We start from the raw sequence: 22,539 nt of genomic DNA, 5'->3' as shown, positions 1-22,539 counted from the left end.
CACACGACTGTGACGTCATAGAGTTGGCGGAACGTATTTACGCCATCAGGATTAAAAACTTTGCACCTAAAATATAGTGCACAAACAAAACCCCCGCATACAAACTGTGAGGGTCAACCGACACTTTTGGTAGCCTCACCTTGCATACATCACTCGCACAAACACAAAAATTAAGTTTTCACTCATGATAAACAAAGTAAATAGTACAATAATAACAAAACACAATTGCCAAATCCCTAAATCAGTGTACTTCACCAAACGAAGTACAAAAAAGCGAAGAAGGGAAAGTGATTCGAAAAACTCTTAATGGTGGACCAACGATGTTTTCGATCCAGCCGGCAGAGATGAACTGAAGTCTTGAACACGGGAATGATTCCTTGTACCACCCTGTGACGGGTGTAACCACCTACCTCCCAACCACCACAAGGCGGTTGCCTCATTTTGAAAAATTCTGCCAAAATTTAGAGATATCAGCTATATATATATAACTGCCAGGTAAGTACTATTCATAAAAACGTGTTTGTTCCGTAACCGAAATACAAACCACGCTATTTACATAGGGTTTACTTTTTGACGTAGCTGAAATGACGAGCCATTAAGTTTTTAACGAGGGTTAACTAACCCCCCGCTAGTTAGCAGGGGGTAGGGAAGGGGTAGCTTGCTACCCCTCCCCCCCACCCCACACACCTGTGAGTTGTCTCACTTCACTTTTTGGCTCGGACGAAGACAGACGTTGCTGTTTTTTGTCCTCGTTAATGACAGCCTTAATTTTGTTTTTGTCTTTTTCTAGTGCTGTATGCTTGGAAGTTGGCCTCGACCTTTGTCATCGTTATGCGCAAGTGCCCTGGACTCCCTGGCAGCCCTTGTGGGACCTTAATGTCAGCGGAGGACACCGATCCTCACACCCTTTGCCCGCAGTGCCGAGGCCGACGGTGTGATAGAGAGAATATGTGTGGTGAGTGCAGGGAGTGGTCTGCCTCCCAGTGGGAGAAGTTCGGCCGCCGGCGTAAGAAGAAGTCTAAGAGAGACCGTTCTCCTTCAGGGGCAACCTTGAAGAAGGAGGGCTCCAAGGACTCCTCTTCCGCCGCCCGAATCTCCCACTCGAGCGGTCTCTCCTGAGAGGCTGCCGAGTGGTAGTGCAGGCCCTAGTGGTGTTTCCCGACCTCGGGGTGCGGGAGAGGGCGTTGCCTCCCTTAGCGTGGCAGCTCCCTCTTCTCTTCCGGGGGAGGATAATTTGGATTTTGAGGAATTTGACCAGACTGTTGCTAATAATGATTTGTTTCAGCTTTGGGCTTCCTTGGGGCTTAAGGGCATGCCCTCCAAGGAGGCCCTGTTTGACCTGATCCAGTTGGGTGCTGCGGTCAAACAGTCGCCGGTAATACCGGAGGTATTCCCTTCGGATTTTGTCGACACTGTTTTGGCCGAGCCTTACGACGGGTCTGGTCAAACCCTTGATAATGCTCCTGTTGCGGACGTTGCTGATGGCCCTCCTCCTCCCTCCGAAGATTCTCCGAGGGGGGAGGCGAGTCCCACGGTCTCTCCTGCGGGCGGGTCTCCCCCTCGGGGGAGCGCGCTGACAGAGACTCCTCTTCGGAGGACTGATGACCCGGACGCCCTTCCTCGACGTCGTATTCGACGTAAGGCCCGTAGGCTTCTTCGCAGCAGAGGACTTCCTTCTCCCTATAAAGGAGTTAGGAGGCGCCTCTTTGGGTCGTCCTCTCCTGATCCTCCCCCTAAGGAGGAGCCTCCCCGTCAGGAACAGCCCGTCACAGCAGCGCCCCTTGACCTCTCCACGGATCGTTCGCGATCCCCTACGCCTGCCAGAACTTCCGACCTGCCCTCTCCGTTCCTGGCCGCAGATGCAGTTTGGGCGCCTTCTCATCCTGTTATTCAATAGGCACCGATCCCTTCGGGGTTAAGGGACTCTACTCACGGTGTGGGTAAGTCCCTTGCGCGTCAGGGTTCCCCTGCGCGCCCTCCTGCGCGTTCGCGTGCAGTAGCGTTCAAGCGCTCCCCAGAGTCTAAGTCTTCGGAATTAACTCGCCAGCGCTCTCCTGTTCGGCAGCGATCACCTGCTCGCCAGCGCTCCCCTGAGCGGCAGCGATCACCTGCTCGCCAGCGCTCTCCTTCTTGCAGGTCTCCTGCGAAGCAGCGCCCTCGTGTTCCTGATGTGCGCATTGCGCGCCCTCGTTCTCCTGAGCGCCATCGTTCTCCTGTGCGCAGCCGCGCTATTGATCAACCTTTGCCTGTTGTGCGCCAACATTCATCATCTCGTCCACGATCGCCTGATCTGGACTTTGGCATGGGTACTAACCCGTCGCCTCGCCCTCGCGCCCCTGTGCGCTCTTCTGCTCCGGCGCAAAAGCGAGCTAAAGCTCCTGTTCGCGAGCGTTCGCCTGCGCGTGCTTCCACCTCTTCAGAAGTGTGCGGAATCCTTACTGCGCGCCAACGTTCTCCTGCGCGTTCACGCGATCACTCGCCTGTGCGCGAGCGCTCTCCTGAGCGCCCTCGCCCTTCCCAGCCTGATCGCCTCAGGCCTCCGACTCGCCCGCGCAATGAATCGCCTGCGCGCAGTCGTTCGCCTGTTGGTGGTTCGCGCCTTCGGTCTCCTGAACGCACGCGACATCGCTCGCCATCGCGCCAGCATTCTCCGGCGCGCCAGCGCTCTACACCTGGCAAACGCTCACCAAGTCGCTCGCGACTTCTTTCGCGTTCTCCTACGTGCCACCATCGATCGCCTAGTGCTCAGCGCACACCTTCACCCGCGCGGTCTCGTGCTCCTTCACGCGCGCGCCAACGCGTTCCCTCGCCAACACGCCATCGTGATCGCTCGCCATCGCGCCATCGTGTCCTTTCGCCTACGCGCCCGCGCGCTCACGCGCCCCCTCGCCCGCGAGCGTACGCACCCACGCGCATTCTTCCACACGCAGCAATACGCCCGCGCTTCGGAAATCGCTCGCGCGCGATTCCTTGAATGCTTTTTCGCGTGAAGACCATCGCGATTCCCATTCCCGCAGGGAACATCAGCGCGGCCAACCGACAAGGACACGGATTTCCAGAGCGGTCTCTGGACCGCCTCCGCGCAAGCGTAGGTTTTCTCACCAGGACCAGGAAGGATCTACAGAGTGGTCCATGCAACACTCTCTTTCCTCTTCTTCTTTTCAGGCAGGCCCCGTGGTGTCCACTCCGAAGGATCAGAGGATCCCCTTCCCTCCAGCGGGAATAACTGACACTGCGTCAGTTACTCCCCAGCCTTGGTTCCATCACATTATGAACGCAGTGGTAGAGGCTGTGAAGCCCGCCCTCGTTGATATGGGACTTAAACCAACGGCAGGCTCTCCCCCGCTGAAGAGAAGGCGAGGGTTGGACTTCGTGGTGACTTCTCCTCGGGTGAAGTTGGCTCCCAAGAGGTCGGTTAGGAGGACTCCTATGCCTTCTCCTACGCGTGCTGTTTCTCCTTTTCCTGTAGACGTGTTATCTCCTCCCTCAGGAGAGTCCAGTGAGGAAGGGGTATCTCCCACGGCACCAATGGGAGGAACCCCTCCTCTTCGGAGAGAAGCTGCTCGCGAGGATGCCCCCTTCCCCACCTCTTTGCTGGAGTCCTGTATTCCTCCTAGGAGGGAGCCCAAGGACTCCAAGACGATTCCTAAATCGTCATCCAGGATTCGTCCAGAGCCAACTAAACCCCAGGAGGACGTCCACGTTTCTCCCCAAGATGAGCCTTGGGGGACCGGAGACTTAGCTGCCAGTCCGCAAGGAGGAGACCAGTTCGAGTCAGAACACGCTTTCTGGCAGGTCCTAAGCTTGATGAGGCAGCCCAACAAGTTTAAGGACCCGGAGACTGCCTCTCATCAGGGCAAGGACACGGTGCTAGACGAAGTCTATGGCACCCAGAAGCCCCTTAAGTCCAGCACAGCTTTGCCTTGGTCCAAAGGGGTGAAAGGGGCCAGGGACAGAGTCGAAGCCCAGCTCTCCGAGATCGCCTCCTCCGGTCGTTCTTCTGCAGGGTTCAAACTCCTCCCACCTCCTCGAGTACATCAGAGGAGGTACTTTGAGATCATGGGGGAGTCCAGTATGGCCCTTCCGCTCCACCATTCCGTGGAAGAGCTGACCAGGGGAACTCCTCTCGAGAAGCTCTCCGCCCGGCAAGTGACGTTCTCGGTGTCGGAGATCCTGAACCTTGACAAGGTCGCGAAGAGTGCCTTGCAGGCAACTTCGTGGCTGGACGTTTGGCTGGGATCTCTGGGCATCCTATTGCGCTCTGAGGATCTGTCCAAGGAGAGCAATAGGAAGGCTTTGGAGACGTTCCTCCTCTCGGGCACGCGTTCGATCGAGTTCCTCGCTCACCAGGTAGCTAACCTGTGGGCTAACTCGATCCTCAAGCGTCGCGACGCAGTAACCAAGAGGTTCCATCCGAAGGTCCCCGCTGTGGACGTCTGCAGGCTCAGGCACTCCTCCATTACTGGGAGGGATCTGCTCGAGCCCAACGATATAGAACGAACAGCCGAGAGGTGGAGGAGATCGAATCAAGATTCTCTCCTCCAGAGGGCCCTGACATCTCGGCCCTACAAGCCTGCGGCACCTCAACAGCAACAGCAGCCTCGCAAGACATCGAAGCAGGCTCCGGCAGCTAAGACAGGGGTGTCTAAGCCGCAGCCCTTTCAGACCAAGGACAGAAGGCGCGGCAAGAATCCTAGAGGCACCAGCCGAGGCCGCAAGCGCTAGGATTGGCAAACCCCCCGCGTGTCCACCTTTGGGGGGATGCCTGAAAAGTTGCGTGCACAGGTGGCAGCAACTTGGGGCCGATTCTTGGACGGTCTCTGTGATCGGCCAAGGTTATCGCGTCCCGTTCATGACATCTCCACCTCCCCTGACAGCGAATCCAGTGCCACTGAACTCCTATGCCATGGGATCGGCAAAGGGGTCAGCCCTTTGAGCGGAAGTCGAGACCATGTTAAAGAAGGATGCTCTCCAGGAGGTCGACAACGGCTCCCGAGGCATCTTCAGTCGACTCTTTCTTGTAAAGAAGGCGTCTGGAGGCTGGAGACTGGTCATCGACCTCTCAGCCCTGAACGGGTTTGTCAAGCAAACTTCGTTCAGCATGGAGACAGCAGAGACAGTCAGACTGGCAGTGAGCCCGCAAGACTTCATGTGCACACTGGATCTGAAGGACGCGTACTTCCAGATCCCAATCCATCCGTTTTCCAGGAAGAATTTGAGATTCAGCCTAGACAGCAAGATCTACCAGTTCAAGGTGCTGTGTTTCGGTCTCTCCACAGCTCCTCAAGTGTTCACCAGAGTGTTTGCTTTGATTTCGTCTTGGGCTCACAGGAACGGCATACATCTCCTCCATTATCTGGACGACTGGCTGGTCCTTGCAGACTCAGAGTCGACCCTTCTTCGACACCGAGACAGGCTTCTGGAGGTTTGCCGAGACCTGGGGGTCGTGGTAAACCTCGAGAAGTCCTCTCTGCTCCCGACGAAACGACTGGTACAGTATATCTAGGCATGATATTAGACACCGATCTCCACAAAGCCTTTCCATCGGACGACAGGATAGCAAGGCTGAGGAAGGTCGTGGAACCTTTCCTCAGGCGGGAAGAGCTTCCGGCCCATTCGTGGTTGCGTCTTCTAGGTCACCTTTCCTCCCTGGCACGTCTAGTTCCGAACGGCCGCCTCAGGATAAGATCCCTGCAATGGCGGATAAAGTCCCGGTGGAATCAAGGCTCCGATTCTCCGGACTTTCTGGTCCCTATAGGACCCACGGAACTGACGGACCTTCGGTGGTGGCTGGACGACGTGAACCTCCAGAAGGGAGTGGATCTTCTCGTCCTCCCCCCAGAATTGACTCTGTTTTCGGACGCGTCAAAAGAAGGGTGGGGGGCCCACATTCTGAACCGAAGGATCTCAGGCCTCTGGTCAGAATCAGAAAGGTACCTGCACATCAACCTGCTAGAAATGAAGGCAGTTTTCCTGGCTCTTCAACAGTTCCAACGGACCCTGGCGGGTCACTCCGTAGTGGTGATGAGCGACAACACTACGGTAGTGGCTTACATCAACAAGCAGGGAGGTACCTTTTCTCGACAGCTATCCCATCTTGCAGTAGAGATTCTGAGGTGGTCCGAAGTCCACTCAGTCACACTTTCGGCTCGCTTCATTCCAGGCAAGAGGAATGTGCTCGCCGACAGTCTGAGCAGAACGACGCAGATAAAGAGTACCGAGTGGTCTTTGGATCCTCAGATAGCCAACAAAGTCCTGACTTTGTGGGGTTCCCCAACAGTAGATCTGTTCGCGACAGCCTTGAACTCCAAGCTGTACCTGTACTGCTCTCCAGTCCCGGACCCCAAGGCTCTCTGACAAGATGCCTTTCAGCAGAGTTGGGACAACATCGACGTTTACGCCTTCCCACCTTTCTGTCTGATGAGAAGGGTGCTCAACAAGACCAGACTATCGGTCAATCTCTCCATGACTCTTGTAGCTCCGCTGTGGCATCACGCATATTGGTTCCCGGACCTTCTGCAGCTCCTGACGGAACTTCCGAGGGAACTCCCCCCACGACACGAGCTACTCAGACAACCACACTGCAACATCTTTCACAGGGCCGTAGCTTTGCTTCGGCTTCACGCCTGGAGACTATCCAGCGTCTCCTCAAGGAGAGAGGATTTTCGCAGCAGGTTGCGGACAGGATGTCTCGCCACCTACGCAAATCCTCTGTCGGAGTCTACCAGGCGAAGTGGAAAGTCTTCTGTGGTTGGTGTCGTGGGAGGGGTATCTCTCCACTCGATGCCACTATTCCAGCAATAGCGGAGTTTCTTGTGTATTTACGGGAGGAAATGCGCCTTTCAGTTCCAGCGGTGAAAGGCTATCGCTCAGCCTTAAGCCTGTCGTTTAGGCTGAAAGGAGTGGACATTTCCTCTTCGTTAAAACTCTCTCTACTCATACGCAGCTATGAGCTTACCTGCCCTCAGTCAGAAGTAAGACCTCCTCCTTGGAACGTGGTTCAGGTCCTCAGGGCTCTGAAGAGAGCCCCGTTTGAACCATTACGCCAGGCGTCTGATCGCCAACTGTCTTGGAAGACGGCTTTCCTGCTCGCTTTGGCCTCGGCTAAGCGGGTCAGTGAACTTCATGGTCTTTCTTACGACGTCGCCCATTCAAGGGTATTGTGGGAGGTAACGTTCAAGTTCGTCCCTGAGTTTGTTGCCAAGACTCAGAATCCCGGGGTGTCGGACCCTAGGTTCGACTCCTTCAGGGTAACGAGTCTTCGTTCTGTAACAAGTGACCCAGACCATCTGTTACTTTGCCCAGTAAGGAGTCTGAGGTATTACTTGAAGAGAACAGCTGCAGTCCGTCCTCAGGTGCAAGTGTTATTCGTAAGCACAGGGAGGACGAAGAGGAGGGTCACCAGGAACACCATCTCGGCCTGGATCCGGAAGGTTATCCAACACACCTTGGATCCTGACCCTCCTCCGTCACGCCGCCCTAGAGCGCACGATGTCAGGGGCATCGCTACGTCCCTGGCATTCAAGAGAAATTTCTCTGTGACGCAGGTTTTGCAAGCTGGGGTGTGAAAGCGCCAGACGACGTTCACAGCCCACTACCTGCAGGACGTGACCCACAGGAGCTTCGATACATTCTCTATTGGCCCTGTGGTGGCTGCACAACAGCTGGTCTAACCTCAGGCTCCTTAATGGACAGGTAGCAGAAGGTTGGGGGCATTATTACCCGGTTTTAGTCTGCGTGATTGAAAGAGTATGTCTGGCCCTTACTTCTTTCTTCATTCTCCCCTCCCTTGGGGAAAGCAGCATCCTGGTCTCTGCATAGCTGACCTCAACCTCTGCAGGTAAACCATGCTCCCTTGTGCTCCTAATATTAACTATAATACTGTTTGCGTCCCCCATACCCTGACGAGGTGGTATTGGGAACGTCCTAACCTAGATTTCTATCTAAAAAACTCCAGGTCAACTTCTTAGGACGAGTCACAACTTCCTCCACACACAACTTATGTAGGCCGCGCATCCGTAGCAAGCTTTGGAGAGTGCGAGGTGCAGGGACCCCTTTTCTCGAGTGCTGCTCACTTGGTTTTCGGGTCCCCGGGTAAAGCCAAAGCCAGTAAGGCTGGGGACTTTCCGCCCTTCCTAAGGGGTAAGTCACCCTATGTAAATAGCGTGGTTTGTATTTCAGTTACGGAACAAATGACAAATTCGGAAATAATTTGTATTTCTCCTAACCATACAAACCATAGCTATTTACACATATTTGCCTGCCAGCCCTGTCCCCCAAGTCAAGTCCTACCTCTAAGTGAAGTGAGACAACTCACAGGTGTGTGGGGGGGGAGGGGTAGCAAGCTACCCCTTCCCTACCCCCTGCTAACTAGCGGGGGGGTAGTTAACCCTCGTTAAAAACTTAATGGCTCGTCATTTCAGCTACGCCGAAAAGTAAACCCTATGTAAATAGCTAAGGTTTGTATGGTTAGGAATAATACAAATTATCTCCGAATTTGTCATATTTCACAATGAAATCAAATAAAGATAATTATAAACAAACTCTGAAAAAATATCACTGTTAAATAAAAACATAATTCCACGTACAGTAGACCCCCTGGGTACGGAGTCCCCAGCTTACATTTTTTTCACGTTACGGTGTGGAATACGATGATTTTTCGTCCCCTCGTTACGACATTTTTCCTCAATCAACGACGAGATGGAGACTCCTTCTACAATGGATTAAAGAGAAGGAAATCGCTGGTGATACACTCACGCAATCGGTAATTTCACACAAGGCGAGCGCCATCTTCGCCGATCTCGTGGAAGCCCAGAGAGACGGCGGAGACGAAGGAACGTCCCAGCAAGCCCCCCAAGAGTTCAAGGCTTCTCATGGGTGGTTTGATCGTTTTAGGAAGAGGACTGGTATTCATTAAGTTGTCAGGCACGGAGAGGCGGCCAGTTCTGACAAGAAAGCAGCAGAAGAATTCCTCAAGAAGTTTGAGAAATTAATTTCCAGAGAAGGCTACATTCCTCAGCAAGTGTTTAACTGTGATGAAACTGGCCTTTTCTGGAAGAAAATGCCCCGCCGTGCATATATCACAGCTGAAGAAAGGAAACTTCCTGGCCATAAACCGATGAAGGACAGACTTACCCTCGCATTTTGTGCAAATGCCAGTGGGGACTTAAAAATTAAGCCCCTACTGGTATACCACTCAGAGAATCCTCATGCCTTCAAGGCACAAAATATCACGAAGGATAGGCTCTCGGTATTTTGGAGGTCTAATGCCAAGGCCTGGGTCACGAGGACCATATTCTTTGAGTGGATAAACGTCTGCTTCGGTCCTGCTGTCAAGAAATTTTTTGAAGAGAACAATCTTCCTCTCAAATGTCTCCTGGTACTGGACAATGCCCCTGCTCACCCTCCTTGCCTTGAGGACATCATTCATCCTGACTTCTCCTTCATCAAGGTTCTCTATCTGCCACTGAACACCACCCCTCTCCTCCAGTCTATGGACCAGTAAGTGATTGCCAACTTTAAGAAGCTTTACACAAAGCATCTGTTCAAAAGATTCTTCGAAGTGACCAAAAGCACTCAACTCACCCTCCGTGAATTTTGGAAGGGGGATTTTGACATCGTTCAATGCCTGAAGATGATTGACAAAGCTTGGAATGAGGTTTCACGGTGCACCTTGAACTCCTCATGGAAGAAACTGTGACCAGCTGTTGTGGCAGAACGCGACTTCGAAGGTTTCGAACCCTCAACCAAAGACGAGGCCGTTGATGATCCTGCCCCTGAGGGTGATGTTGAGGAAATAATTTCAATCGGGAAGTCCATGGGGCTAGTTGTCGATGAGGCTCACGTCCATAACCTTATCGAGGAGCACAGGGAGGAGCTTACGACTGAAGACTTGAAGGAGTTGGAGGCAATGGAGTTGACAATCATTCAAGAAAAGCACAGCTCTAGTGGTGCCGAGGACGGGGGGGAGACTGAAGAAACGACATCGGCAGAAATAAGGGAAGCTATCGGTTGGTATGAAAACCTTACGAGATTCATTGAAAAAAAACACCCAGAAAAACTTCACACAGGTCGTCTTATGGAGAGTGTTAATGACAAGTGTACGAGTCATTTTAGAAATATGTAGAGGAATCGTCAGAAACAGTCTTCTTTGGATAGATATTTCTCCAAAAGAGAAGTGTCAGAAAGCAAAGATGATATAAGTGATTCTATTAAAAAAGCTAAAAAAGAGTAATTGTTTAAGTTCTAAAAAAAAATCATAAAAAAAAAATTTCAAAAGACGAAAATAATGAAAAAAAGCATTTTTAATTTTAAGTGTTTAATAGTAAGAATAAATTTATTATTAGGTATACATATAATTAGCATTGGTACGTTTTTATATCTGCCATCTCCTTCCCCCTCTGCCTCCACCCACTACCAGCTCAAGTCATGTCACTCCAAAGGTAAATAAAATTTAATTTTTCCTTTACTGTACAGTATATAATTCTTATTTATACCTGTAATGTTATTTAATTATATACTGTACAGTACATGTATATTATATACAAGTATACTGTAGTACAGTGCTTACTATACTACAGTATTTTGTTACTAATTTTCAATAAATATATAAAATCTTGATGTTTTTACCTGGGGTTTTGCACGCATTAGGTATTCTATTGCCCACCATACGACATTTTCAACATATGGTACCAGCTCCGGAACGGATTAATGTCATATGGTGGAGGTCTACTGTATATATAAGTACAACCAAAGACCAACACAACATTGTATATATTTGGACCAAATGCAAATGCAATTTGAATAAGCTTGAGTTAAGATCAAAGGTACTATAAGACCAGGTTGCACATCTGACCTGTCTACATTTTCTCCTTTACATCAGAAAGATAAAAAAATGACAAATTCGAAGATAATTTGTATTTTTCCTAACCATACAAACCTTAGCTATTTACAAAAGGTTTACTTTTAGCGCAGCTGAAATGACGAGCCAATAGTTTTTAACGAGGGTTAATTACCCCCGCGCTAGTTAGCGGGGGGTGGGGAAGGGTAGCTTGCTACCCCTCCCCCCTCCACACACCGGTGACTTGCTTCACTTCACTTAGAGGTAGGACTTGACTTGGGGGTCAGGGATGGCGGGCACATATGTGTAAATAGCTAAGGTTTGTATGGTTAGGAAAAATACAAATTATCTTCGAATTTGTCATTTGTTCCGTAACCGAAATACAAACCACGCTATTTACAAAGGGTGACTTACCCCTTAGGAAGGGTGGAAAGTCCCCAGCCTTACTGACTTCGGCTTGCCCGGGGGCTCGATCCCTTAGTGAGCAGCACTAGAGAGAGGGAGCCCCTGTACCTCACAGGTTCCTAGCATCGCTAGGAACGAGTGGCCTACATAAGTAGTGTGAGGAGGAGAGTGTGACTCGTCCTATGAAGTTGACCTTGAGACCTTCAGATAGGAATTCTAGGATAGGACGTTCCCTATACCACCTCGTCAGGGTATGGGAGACGCAACAGTATTAAGCTTAATACTAGGAGCACAAAGAAGCATGGGTTACCTGCAGAGGTCGAGGTCAGCTATGCGAGGACCAGGATGCTGCTTCCCCAAGAGAGGGGAGAATGAAGAAAGAAGTAAGGGTCAGACATACTCTTTCATTCACACAGACTAAGACCGGGTAACAACGCCCTCAACCTACTGCTACTTGTCCAAAAAGGAGCCTGAGGTTAGACCAGCTGTTGTGCAGCCACCACAGGGCCGATAGAGAACGTATCGAGGCTCCTGTGGGTCACGTCTTGCAGGTAGTGGGCTGTGAAGGTCGTTTGACGCTTCCAGACCCCCGCTTGAAGTACCTGCGTCACAGAGAAGTTTCTCTTGAAGGCCAGGGATGTAGCAATACCCCTGACATCGTGGGCCCGAGGGCGACGTGACGGAGGAGGGTCAGGATTCAGGGCATGGTGGATAACCCTTCGAATCCAAGCAGAGATGGTGTTCCTTGTGACCCTCCTCTTTGTCCTGCCTGTGCTCACAAACAAAGCTCGCACATGAGGACGGACTGCAGCCGTTCTCTTCAAGTAGTACCTCAGACACCTCACTGGGCATAGTAGCAGCTGGTCTGGGTCGTTTGTTACAGAACGGAGACTCGCGATCCTGAAAGAGTCGAACCGAGGATCCGGCACTCCAGGATTCTGAGTCTTGGCCACAAACTCAGGGACGAACCTGAACGTTACCTCCCCCCATCCCCTTGAATGGGCGATGTCGTACGAGAGACCATGAAGTTCACTAACTCGCTTGGCCGAGGCCAAGGCGAGTAGGAAAGCCGTCTTCCAAGACAGGTGGCGATCGGAGGCCTGGCGTAATGGCTCGAAGGGAGGTCTCTTGAGAGACCTGAGAACTCGAACCACGTTCCAAGGAGGGGGTCTCACTTCCGACTGGGGGCAGGTAAGCTCATAGCTACGTATGAGTAAAGAGAGTTCTAGCGATGAAGAAATATCCACGCCCTTCAATCTGAAGGCCAAGCTTAAGGCTGAGCGATAGCCTTTCACTGCCGAGACAGAAAGGCGCATTTCTTCTCGCAGATACACAAGGAAGTCCGCTATTGCTGGAATAGTGGCATCGAGTGGAGAGATACCCCTTCCACGACACCAACCACAAAAGACTCTCCACTTCGCTTGGTAGACTCCCTCAGAGGACCTTCGCAGGTGCCGAGACATTCTCTCCGCAACCTGTTGCGAAAAGCCTCTCTCCGCGAGGAGACGCTGGATAGTCTCCAGGCGTGAAGCCGAAGCGAGGCTACGGCCCTGTGAGGGACACCGGAGTGGGGTTGTCTGAGAAGCTCGTGTCGTGGAGGAAGCTCCCTTGGGAGTTCCGTCAGGAGTTGCAGAAGGTCCGGAAACCATTCCGCGTGATGCCAAAGCGGAGCTACTAGAGTCATGGAACAGTTGACCGATAGTCTGGTCCTGTTGAGCACCCTTCTCATCAGACAGAATGGTGGGAAGGCGTACACGTCGATGTTGTCCCACCGTTGCTGGAAAGCATCTTGCCAGAGTGCCTTGGGGTCCGGGACTGGTGAGCAGTACAGGGGCAGCTTGAAGTTCAAGGCTGTCGCGAACAAGTCCACCGTCGGGGAACCCCACAAAGTCAGGACTTTGTTGGCTATCTGAGGATCCAAAGACCACTCGGTACTCACTATCTGCGAAGCCCTGCTCAGACTGTCGGCGAGCACATTCCTCCTGCCAGGAATGAAGCGAGCTGATAGTGTTATCGAGTGGGTTTCGGTCCACCTCAGAGTCTCTACTGCAAGATGGGATAGCTGTTGCGAAAAAGTGCCTCCCTGCTTGTTGATATAAGCCACTACCGTGGTGTTGTCGCTCATCACCACCACGGAGTGACCCCCCAGGAACCGTTGGAACTGTTGAAGGGCCAGAAAGACGGCCTTCAATTCTAGCAGGTTGATGTGTAGGCACTTTTCTGATTCTGACCAAAGGCCTGAGGCCCTCTGGTTCAGAACGTGCGCCCCCCACCCTTCTTTTGACGCGTCCGAAAACAGAGTCAATTCCGGGGGAAGGACGAGAAGACTCACTCCCTTTCGCAGGTTCTCGTCGGCCAGCCACCACCGCAAGTCCGTCTGTTCCAGAGACCCCATTGGGATCAGAGTGTCCGGGGAATCGGATCCTTGATTCCACCGGGACTTGAGCCGCCATTGAAGGGATCTCATCCTGAGGCGGCTGTTTGGAACCAGACGGGCCAGGGAGGATAGGTGGCCCAAGAGACGCAACCACGATTGGGCGGGGAGTTCTTTTCGCCTGAGGAAAGGTTCCGCCACCCTCCTCAGCCTTGCTATCCGGTCGTCTGATGGAAAGGCTTTGTGGAGATTGGTGTCTATTAGCATGCCTAGATAAACCAGTCGTTGGGACGGCTGCAGAGAGGACTTCTCGAGGTTTACCACGATCCCCAGATCCTGGCAAAGATCTAGAAGCCTGTCTCGGTGTCGAAGAAGGGTCGACTCCGAGTCTGCTAGGATCAGCCAATCGTCTAGGTAACGAAGGAGACGAATGCCGTTCCTGTGCGCCCAAGTCGAAATCAGGGTGAACACTCTGGTGAACACCTGAGGAGCTGTGGAGAGACCGAAACACAGCACCTTGAACTGGTAGATCTTGTTGTCTAGGCAGAATCTCAGGTACTTCCTGGAAGACGGATGGATTGGGATCTGGAAGTACGCATCCTTTAGATCCAGTGTACACATGAAGTCTTGTGGTCTCACCGCAAGTCTGACCGTGTCTGCTGTCTCCATGCTGAACCGGGTTTGTTCGACAAACCTGTTCAGAGCCGAGAGATCGATGACGGGTCTCCAGCCTCCAGTAGCCTTCTTTACAAGAAAGAGTCGACTGAAGAAGCCTGGAGAGCCGTCCACGACCTCCTGGAGAGCACCCTTCTCGAACATGGTCTCGACTTCGGCCTGAAGGGCCAGCCCCTTTGCCGATCCCATGGCATAGGAGCTCAACGACACTGGATTCGCTGTCAGGGGAGGTTGAGATGACGTGAACGGGACGCGATAACCTTGGCCGATCACTGAGATCGTCCAAGCATCGGCCCCGAGATGTTGCCACCTGCGGACGCAACGCTGAAGGCATCCCCCCACAGGTGGACACGCAGGGGGACTGCCACCCCTAGGGCTTGCGGCCGCGGCCGCCACCCCTAGAAGTCTTGCCTCCCCTGGAGGACTTACCGCCCCTCTTGACCTTGGCTGGAAAGGGCTGGGGCTTAGACACCACTTTCTTAGCTGCCGGTGCCTGTTTGGGAGCCTTACGAGGCTGTTGCTGCTGTTGTGGCAGGGCTGGAGGCTTATAGGGCCGAGTTGTAAGGGCCCTGTGGAGGAGGGAGTCCGTGCTGGATTTCCTCCACCTCTCAGCCGTTCGCTCCAAGTCTTGAGGCTCAAATAGGCTCTCCCCCAGGAGGGAGGCATGTCGGAGCCTACACACATCTACGGCGGGGACCTTCGGATGGAATCTCTCGGACACAGCATCGCGACGCTTCAACACCGAGTTGGCCCACAGGGTGGTAACCTGGTGCGCCAAGAACTCGATGGAGCGGGTGCCCGAGAGCAAGAAGGTCTCTAGGGCCTTCCTATTGGTCTCCTTGGACAAGTCCTCAGATCGCAATAGGATGCCCAGAGATCCTAACCAGAAGTCCAGCCACGAAGTGGCCTGCATGGCACACTTAGCGACCTTCTCGTGGTTAAGGATCTCTGCCGCCGAGAACGACACCTGCCGGGCAGAGAGTTTCTCCAAGGGAACTCCCTTCGCCAGCTCCTCCACAGAGTGATGGAGAGGAAGAGCGAGGTAGTGCTCACCCAGGATCTCGAAATACCTCCTCTGCTGAAGGCGAGGAGGAGGGATGAGTTTGTTCCCGGCAGTGGAACGACTGGAGGAGGCAAGAAGTGCAAGCTGAGCATTGGCCCTAGCTCTGGCACTCTTCAGCCCCCGAGACCAGGGCAGAGCTGCACTGGTCTTAGGGGCCTTCCGAACGTCAAACACTTCATCCAGAATCGTGTCTTTGCCTTCACGGGGGGGATGACTGGATCCGTAAGACTGTTAAGTTGCCTTATCAGGCTTAGGACCTGCCAGAAGGCATGTTCGGACTCTTGCTGTTCTCCTCCCTGCGGGCTGGCAGCTAAGTCTCCTGCCCCAGGAATCTCTTCCTGGGGTGATACGTGGACATTCCCCTGGGTAGTCGTGGGTTCCTGTCGAATCCTTGCAGAGGATTTAGGGATGGTCTTGGAATCCTTGGGTTCCCTCCTAGGAGGGATACAGGATCCTAACAACGAGGTTCGAGGGGCCCCTTCCTCACGAGACGATTCTCCTGCCTGAAGCGAAGTCTCCCCCCCTGGTGCCGAGGGGAAGACTACCGGCCCACTGGACTCACCTGAGGACGGAAAGGCCTCGTCCACGGGAGAAGGAGAGAGTACTCGTGCAGGAGAGGGGACCCTCGAGACCGACCTCTTGGGAACCAACTTCGCCCTGGGGGAAGTCACCACGAAGTCCACTCCTCTCTTTCTCTTCAGCGTAGGAGACAGCCGCTGGTTTATTACCTTGGCCGGCGAGTGCTGGTTTCATAACCCTCACTAACGCCCGTGCCAGCGGACCAAACCAAGTCTGCTGCTCAAAGGACACAGATTCCGAAATCCTCGCTAAGGTGAAAGGGATCGGGCGATCCTTTGGAGTGGACACGACGGTACCTGCCTGAAAAGAAGGTGGGGAAGAATGCTGTAATGACCTGTCCTCGTCCTGCAATACCAACCTGTGCTTGGATGGAGGTGATCCCGAGTGCCGTCTAGGAGCACGCGTCCCTGCTGCTACCACCGGCTGTGGAATTCGCCGCGAACTATGGTCGCGCGAGGGTGAACGGTCGCGCAAAGGCGAATGGTTGCGCGGGTGATCGCGCGGGCGCGCAGGCGAGCGGTCGCGCGGGCGCGCAGGCGAGCGGTCGCGCGGGCGCGCAGGCGAGCGGTCGCGCGGGCGTGCAGGCGAGCGATCGCGCGGGCGCGCAGGCGAGTGGGCGTGAGGGTGGGCAGGTAAATGAACACGTGTCCGAGGCGACGGACGCAAGCGATGGCGCGACGGCGAGGGATCGTGCTGCCGCGTAGGTGAAGAAGATCGCTGGCGATAATGACCACGTGATGGTAAGCGATGGCGAGCAGCATGTGTAGGTGAATGATCGCGCGCAAGAGGGCGGTCGTTCAGGGTTGCGCGATGAGGAGCAGCATGCGTAAGCGGCCGATCGTGCAGGGTTGTGCGATGGCGAGCAGCATGCGCAGGTGAATGATCGTGTGAAAGGGTGCGATGGTGATCAGCATCCGCAGGAGGGCGATCGTTCAGGGTTGTGCGATGAGGAGCAGCATGCGTAAGCGGCCGATCGTGCAGGGTTGTGCGATGGCGAGCAGCATGCGCAGGTGAATGATCGCGTGAAAGGGTGCGATGGTGATCAGCATCCGCAGGAAGGCGATCGTTCAGGGTTGTGCGATGAGGAGCAGCATGCGTAAGCGGGCGATCGTGCAGGGTTGTGCGATGGCGAGCAGCATGCGCAGGTGAATGATCGCGAGAAAGGGTGCGATGGTGATCAGCATCCGCAGGAGGGCGATCGTTCAGGGTAGTGCGATGAGGAGCAGCATGCGTAAGCGGGCGATCATGCAGGTTCGTGCGATGGCGGGCAGCATGTGTAGGTGATCGCTGGCGAGCTGGTGATCGCTGGCGAGCTGGTGATCGCTGGCGAGCTGGTGATCGCTGGCGAGCAGAAGGTCGACGCGTGTCCTGTGAGAGGATAGGTTCACGAGCAGGAACGGGAAGATCGCTGGCGCGTTGGCGAACATGTGTTTCTGACACACGCGCAGCACGATGTTGCGTAGCCACAGGACCAGGTGGATGGTGAGCAGGGAGTTCAGCAGGAACTAAAGGGTGGTCAGAGACCGCAGGGCGATGGTCCTCAAATGAGCGCCGACGCTCGGAAGAGAGCTGACGAGCAGGAGAGCGCTGGCGAGGGGGGCGAACCTCAGGAGAGAGCCGACGAGCAGGTGAGCGTCGGCGAGCAGGAGAGTCTTGGCGAGCAGGAGATCGCTGGCGAGCAGGAGAGCGCTTGTGCGCTGGCACTGCTCGCGTAAGGGAAGAATCCCTTCGCCCCGAAGGGACCGTTGCCCGTCGGGTGACGAGTTCTCCAGAAGGCGAAGATCCGGCAGGAGATGGTGAGCGGTCTGCAGAGAGGTTCAAGGAGGGCGGAGCAGTCGGTTGAGGCTGACGAGGAGAGTCCCCCCCGGAGGACGAAGACCCAAAAAGGCGCCTCTTAGTCCCCCTGTAAGGGGAAGGGAGGCCCTTGTGGCGTAGAGGGCGGTGAGCCTTACGGCGGAGGCGGCCTCGGGGGAGATCGTCGGGACCATCGGTCCTCCGAAGGGGAGTCTCCTTCAAAACACTTCCCTCAGAAGGAAGCTGGGCAGCAGTCGAGACCGAAGGACTCACTTCCCCCTTCGAAGGATGCAAGGAAGGAGGAGGAGAGCCTAGAGCACCATCACCAGCACCTGCGTCGGAAGGCCCAGCCACGTCGGAGGCCTCTGTCACCACGACGTCGACAATAGACAGAGGGTCTACCTCCGCCACCACCGGCGATTGTTTAACAGCGGCCCCCAACGAGACAAGGTCAATAAGAGCGACCCTGGAGGGCAAGCCCTTAAGCCCCAGGGACGACCAAATCTGTAACAGATCATCACTGGATAAAGCATTATTATCAATAACCTCCCCCGGAGGAGGGGGAACCGCCTCGCTATGGGAGGCGACGCCCTCTCCCCCCACCGAAGGTAGGGAAACAGAACAAGGGCCTGCGCTCCCACTCGGACGACTCTCCTTAGGAGGCGGACGAGGGGGAGCTTCGGAGGAGGTTTGGGCGGCGGAAGAAGAGTCCCGAGAACCTTCCTACTTCAAGGCTAACCCCGGAGGAGAACGGTCTCTCTTGGACTTCTTCTTACGCCGACGGCCAAACCTCTCCCACTGGGAGGCAGACCACTCCCTGCACTCACGGCACATGTTATCCTGGTCGCACCGTCGGCCCCGACATTGAGGGCAGAGGGTGTGAGGATCCGTAATCACGTCCGACATGAAAGTCCCACAAGGACGGCCGGCAACTCCAGGGCATGTCCACATATTAAATAAAAGAAAATAACTGAAGGTCAACTTCCAACCAATCACACAAGCTGAAAAGAAAAAGAAGAAAATTAAAGGCTGTCACGAAGGCGATGAACAGACACGTCTGATCACCGCCGAGCCAAAAGTGAAGTGGAGCAAGTCACCGGTGTGTGGAGGGGGGAGGGGTAGCAAGCTACCCTTCCCCACCCCCCGCTAACTAGCGCGGGGGTAATTAACCCTCGTTAAAAACTATTGGCTCGTCATTTCAACTGCGCTAAAAGTAAACCCTTTGTAAATAGCGTGGTTTGTATTTCGGTTACGGAACAAACATATAGTATAATATACAATATAGATGGACCTGTATAAAAATTTTAACGGGGCTGTGGGCCAAAGAACAATGAGCATCTGACTTGAAAACTGTTAAATTTTCATTTCACCAACAACTTGAAAACTGTTAAATTTTCATTTCACCAACAACTTATCCAAGGAATTATATGCATCTTCTCTGTAGGCTTCTTTATCCTGAACTTGTTGTTTATTCTCTGTCCTTATTCTTTTTAGGCTGATGTTCCAACATCTTGCTTCTGTTTAACTGACGGCTCCATGGTGTCGTCTTCAGTTAACGAGCACTGTCGTTGCTTTCTCCACTAATTTGCACAGTGGCTCAAACTAAATCTTGCAAGTACAGTAATACGCTAACGGAGAACTATGACTTTTTGCCTTTGAGGGTTTTTTGCCATGTTCTAGCCTACTGTACACCACACTAAATAGAAGGCAATCGTACAAGATAACTACAGTACCAAAGACACATAGGTTACTGTCTTTTGTTACACATGCCTTCAAATACTGTATTTTTTCACTAAAAGGTCCAATTACTGTACATGCAGTGTCCTGGGTCAACAAACCCTTCTGTCTTTGTTTTTTATGGAGACTTCGGGCAAGAAAAATCACACTATACGACCAACACCAAGAAACCTGGCTAGTGACCTAATTTCCAAGCATTACAAGCTAAATTTTACCATACGTTCCCCGCTGGGTAAAGGGGACCCTCACTCTGTAATAAAAAGAAATATTTTGAGCGAGGGACAGAAGATAAACAATGTAAACAGGATAAAAAAATAAAAATATGACCTAAACAATAAAAATTTAAAAATAAGTAATAAATCTAGAAATAATTTGTATTTTTACTATGTATTTTTCCACACTGCTACTCAGCTGTTCCCCAGAGAGGACTGGTCCAGGAGCAGCTTCGGGGAGAGATCGGGGGTTAAAGAAGAAGTCCGCAAATGGGAAGAATCTCACTTAGATTTCTTCTTTTTCTTTGCCCATACCTCTCCCACTGGGAGGCAGACCACGCCCGACACTCGGGAAAAGTGCTGTCCCAATTACAACGTTGGCCTCGGCAGGAATGACATATAGGTACTGCTGGAGCGACCCTCAGGTCCAGGACAGGTACGCATGAGGCCGGTCAGAAGAAACACATTCTGAAAAGAGACAGAAACTTTAAGAATTAATTTGTAAATAATCAAATGGCAAGTCAGTTTTAAGGTGAAAGAGAGTGGCAACGTCCACACACTACCTGAGCCAAAAGTAAAGTAAGTGCTCAGCCTAGGTGTATGAATGAGAGGGATCCCACTAACTAGCAATTGGAGCAGTTATCCCTCACTGAAATCTTATGGCTCGTCTTTCAGCTATGCCAAAAGTAGTATTCCCTATAAATAGCGAGGGTTTGTATAGAGTGACGGAACAAGTAGTATTTGTGTTGTACTTATGGATAATTCAAAACACCTACCTGCCTCTAACTTTAGAACTTTCAGTAATCCATCATCTCCACCACAGGCAATATATCCTTGGTCTTTATTCCACCCAACACATCGTAAACGAGTGTTGTTAGGGATGGCAATCTGAAAAGAAAAGAGGAGGAGGAAATAAGAATTTAAATCCCCTTTATTTCCCCCTTTTATTGGTAATAATTGTCATCAATACATTTTCTATTAAACTACAATGATTCACACCTAATTCAAAGAACGGTATAAAAATCAGGTTCAATCCTTTGTTAAAAATTAAACCTTATAAAAGTCATTTTAGAGAGGCCCTAAAGAAGCACAATTTTTCTGTGACAAACATGACAAATTATGAAATCTAAATTTATCCTAGCTATACAATCCTTGAGCACTTTACCTAGGAGATCTATTTCAGCAACAGCTGAAACTACCAAAAGACTTTTAGCTAGGTGTTAGTGATGGGGGGGTAGTCCACCCCCCCTCACATCCACAGTGGTAACATTACGTAACTTTGAAATTGCAGGCAAGACTTCTCAGGGGCAGGTGATGGCAGGACCAGTATCTGTAATGAGCTCAAGGCTTGTATAACCAAGAAAAATACAAATTATTTCCTATCGCTCTTTACCTAAGAGACTCCCCCTTAGGTGGGTGGAAGACCTAATCCAACCAGCTGATTTTCTAACCTGGGGTATCACTCTGTGCTTTGCACAAGCTTAATAGACACACTCTTACACCTAGCTACCTCTCAAAATATGTGCGAGAACTACCGGTCTGGCAATCCGTGGTTTTGTGAGTGAACTAAACACCGTGACTTATCAAGGTAAGAAATTATTTGGACTTGTACTCCACACTTAACCTAGCCGTTGCCTGACTCTCCTTTACTAGGAGAACAGGAACACAACAAATACATATCATATTTTAGGCTACACTAGGAATATGGTTTCTACCTGCAGGCAGAGGAGGCCAGCTTGCAGACTTCCATGGGTGCCGTGCCCAGAGAGAGGGAAGATAAAGGAAGAAAGACTGTTCACTCTGCCATTTATTCCAAACTTATCCTGGGAACGTATGCCCTCGACCAACTGCTCTATGTCCTGCAAGGGAGGTGAGATATCTTAACCATATATTGTGCTGCCATTATCAGGACCCAGGCATTCAGGTTCCTGAGGGTTACGTCTTGCAAGTAATGGGTTGTGAAGGTCATCTGACGCCCTCCGCACACCTGCTTGAAATATTTGCATCACGGAGTAGGTCTTTTAACTATTAGGGACTTACTTAGGTTCCTAACATCGTGAGCTCTGGGTCTACAAACGTGTGGAGGAGAGTCTGGAGTCAGGGCCAGACCTATGACCTGTCGAATCCAAGAAGAGATTGTATTCTTGGCAACTCTCCTCTTGACCTTGGCCATGATCACGAAAAGCTTGTTTACATGCTGTTGAGCTCCTGCAGATCGTATAAAATAATGCCTCAGGGCTCTTATAGTACATAGTACAAATGATCTGGGTTAAAGGATTAAGTACAGACTTCCACTCAGAAGGAACACAACCTTGAGTCTGCTACAGCCAGAGTCTGAGTCTTGGTAACAGACTCAGAGATGAAGCTGAGTGTTACTAGAGCTCCATCCCCTGGCTCGGGTGTGTCTTAGAAGAGACCATATCTTTTGCTGGCACTCATGGTGGAGGTCAAAACGAGAAGGAAAGAAGCTTTTTAGGAGTCAGGTCATGATCTGAGGACTGACTAGAGGTATGGAGCACTCCATTCTGGAAGCGTGGTCCAAGAACTATACGCTCTGAGGCGGTGGTAGCCTAGCGGCATCCTGTCACAGGCAAGACCGAGCTGGGTCTTTCTTCCCTGAGGTATAGCAAGCTTTGCTGTCCCGGGGAGAGGAAAATCAAGCAACGCAAGGTCTCACCCAAGACCTCAATCTTAGTGGATAGACCACTTCGACTGCTGGAAGGCAACCAACGATCTACTGTACAGGGATATTCAGGCATCCTTTTTGTTATTACTTGTGAAAAGCCTCTCCAAGGAAAATGTTGAATACCCTACAGGTAAGAGGTCATAGGGACACAACTGACTAGTGAATCCCTGAGTA

The 22,539-nt window shown here is 52.1% G+C and overlaps 1 protein-coding gene across 1 annotated transcript in view; it reads right to left on the bottom strand.

Annotated features, from left to right (window-relative positions):
* Oseg4 (intraflagellar transport protein Oseg4) overlaps nucleotides 1-22,539 on the bottom strand; it is an 821,277-nt gene that overhangs the window by 662,105 nt on the left and 136,633 nt on the right. Inside the window, 1 exon segment of the mRNA XM_068388427.1 lies at nucleotides 20,456-20,567. Coding sequence (XP_068244528.1) covers nucleotides 20,456-20,567 — 112 coding nt within the window.

The sequence above is a fragment of the Palaemon carinicauda genome, chromosome 1 (assembly GCF_036898095.1).
Source record: "Palaemon carinicauda isolate YSFRI2023 chromosome 1, ASM3689809v2, whole genome shotgun sequence".
Taxonomy (NCBI): domain Eukaryota; kingdom Metazoa; phylum Arthropoda; class Malacostraca; order Decapoda; family Palaemonidae; genus Palaemon; species Palaemon carinicauda.
This window is presented reverse-complemented; position numbering and strand designations above follow the sequence as displayed.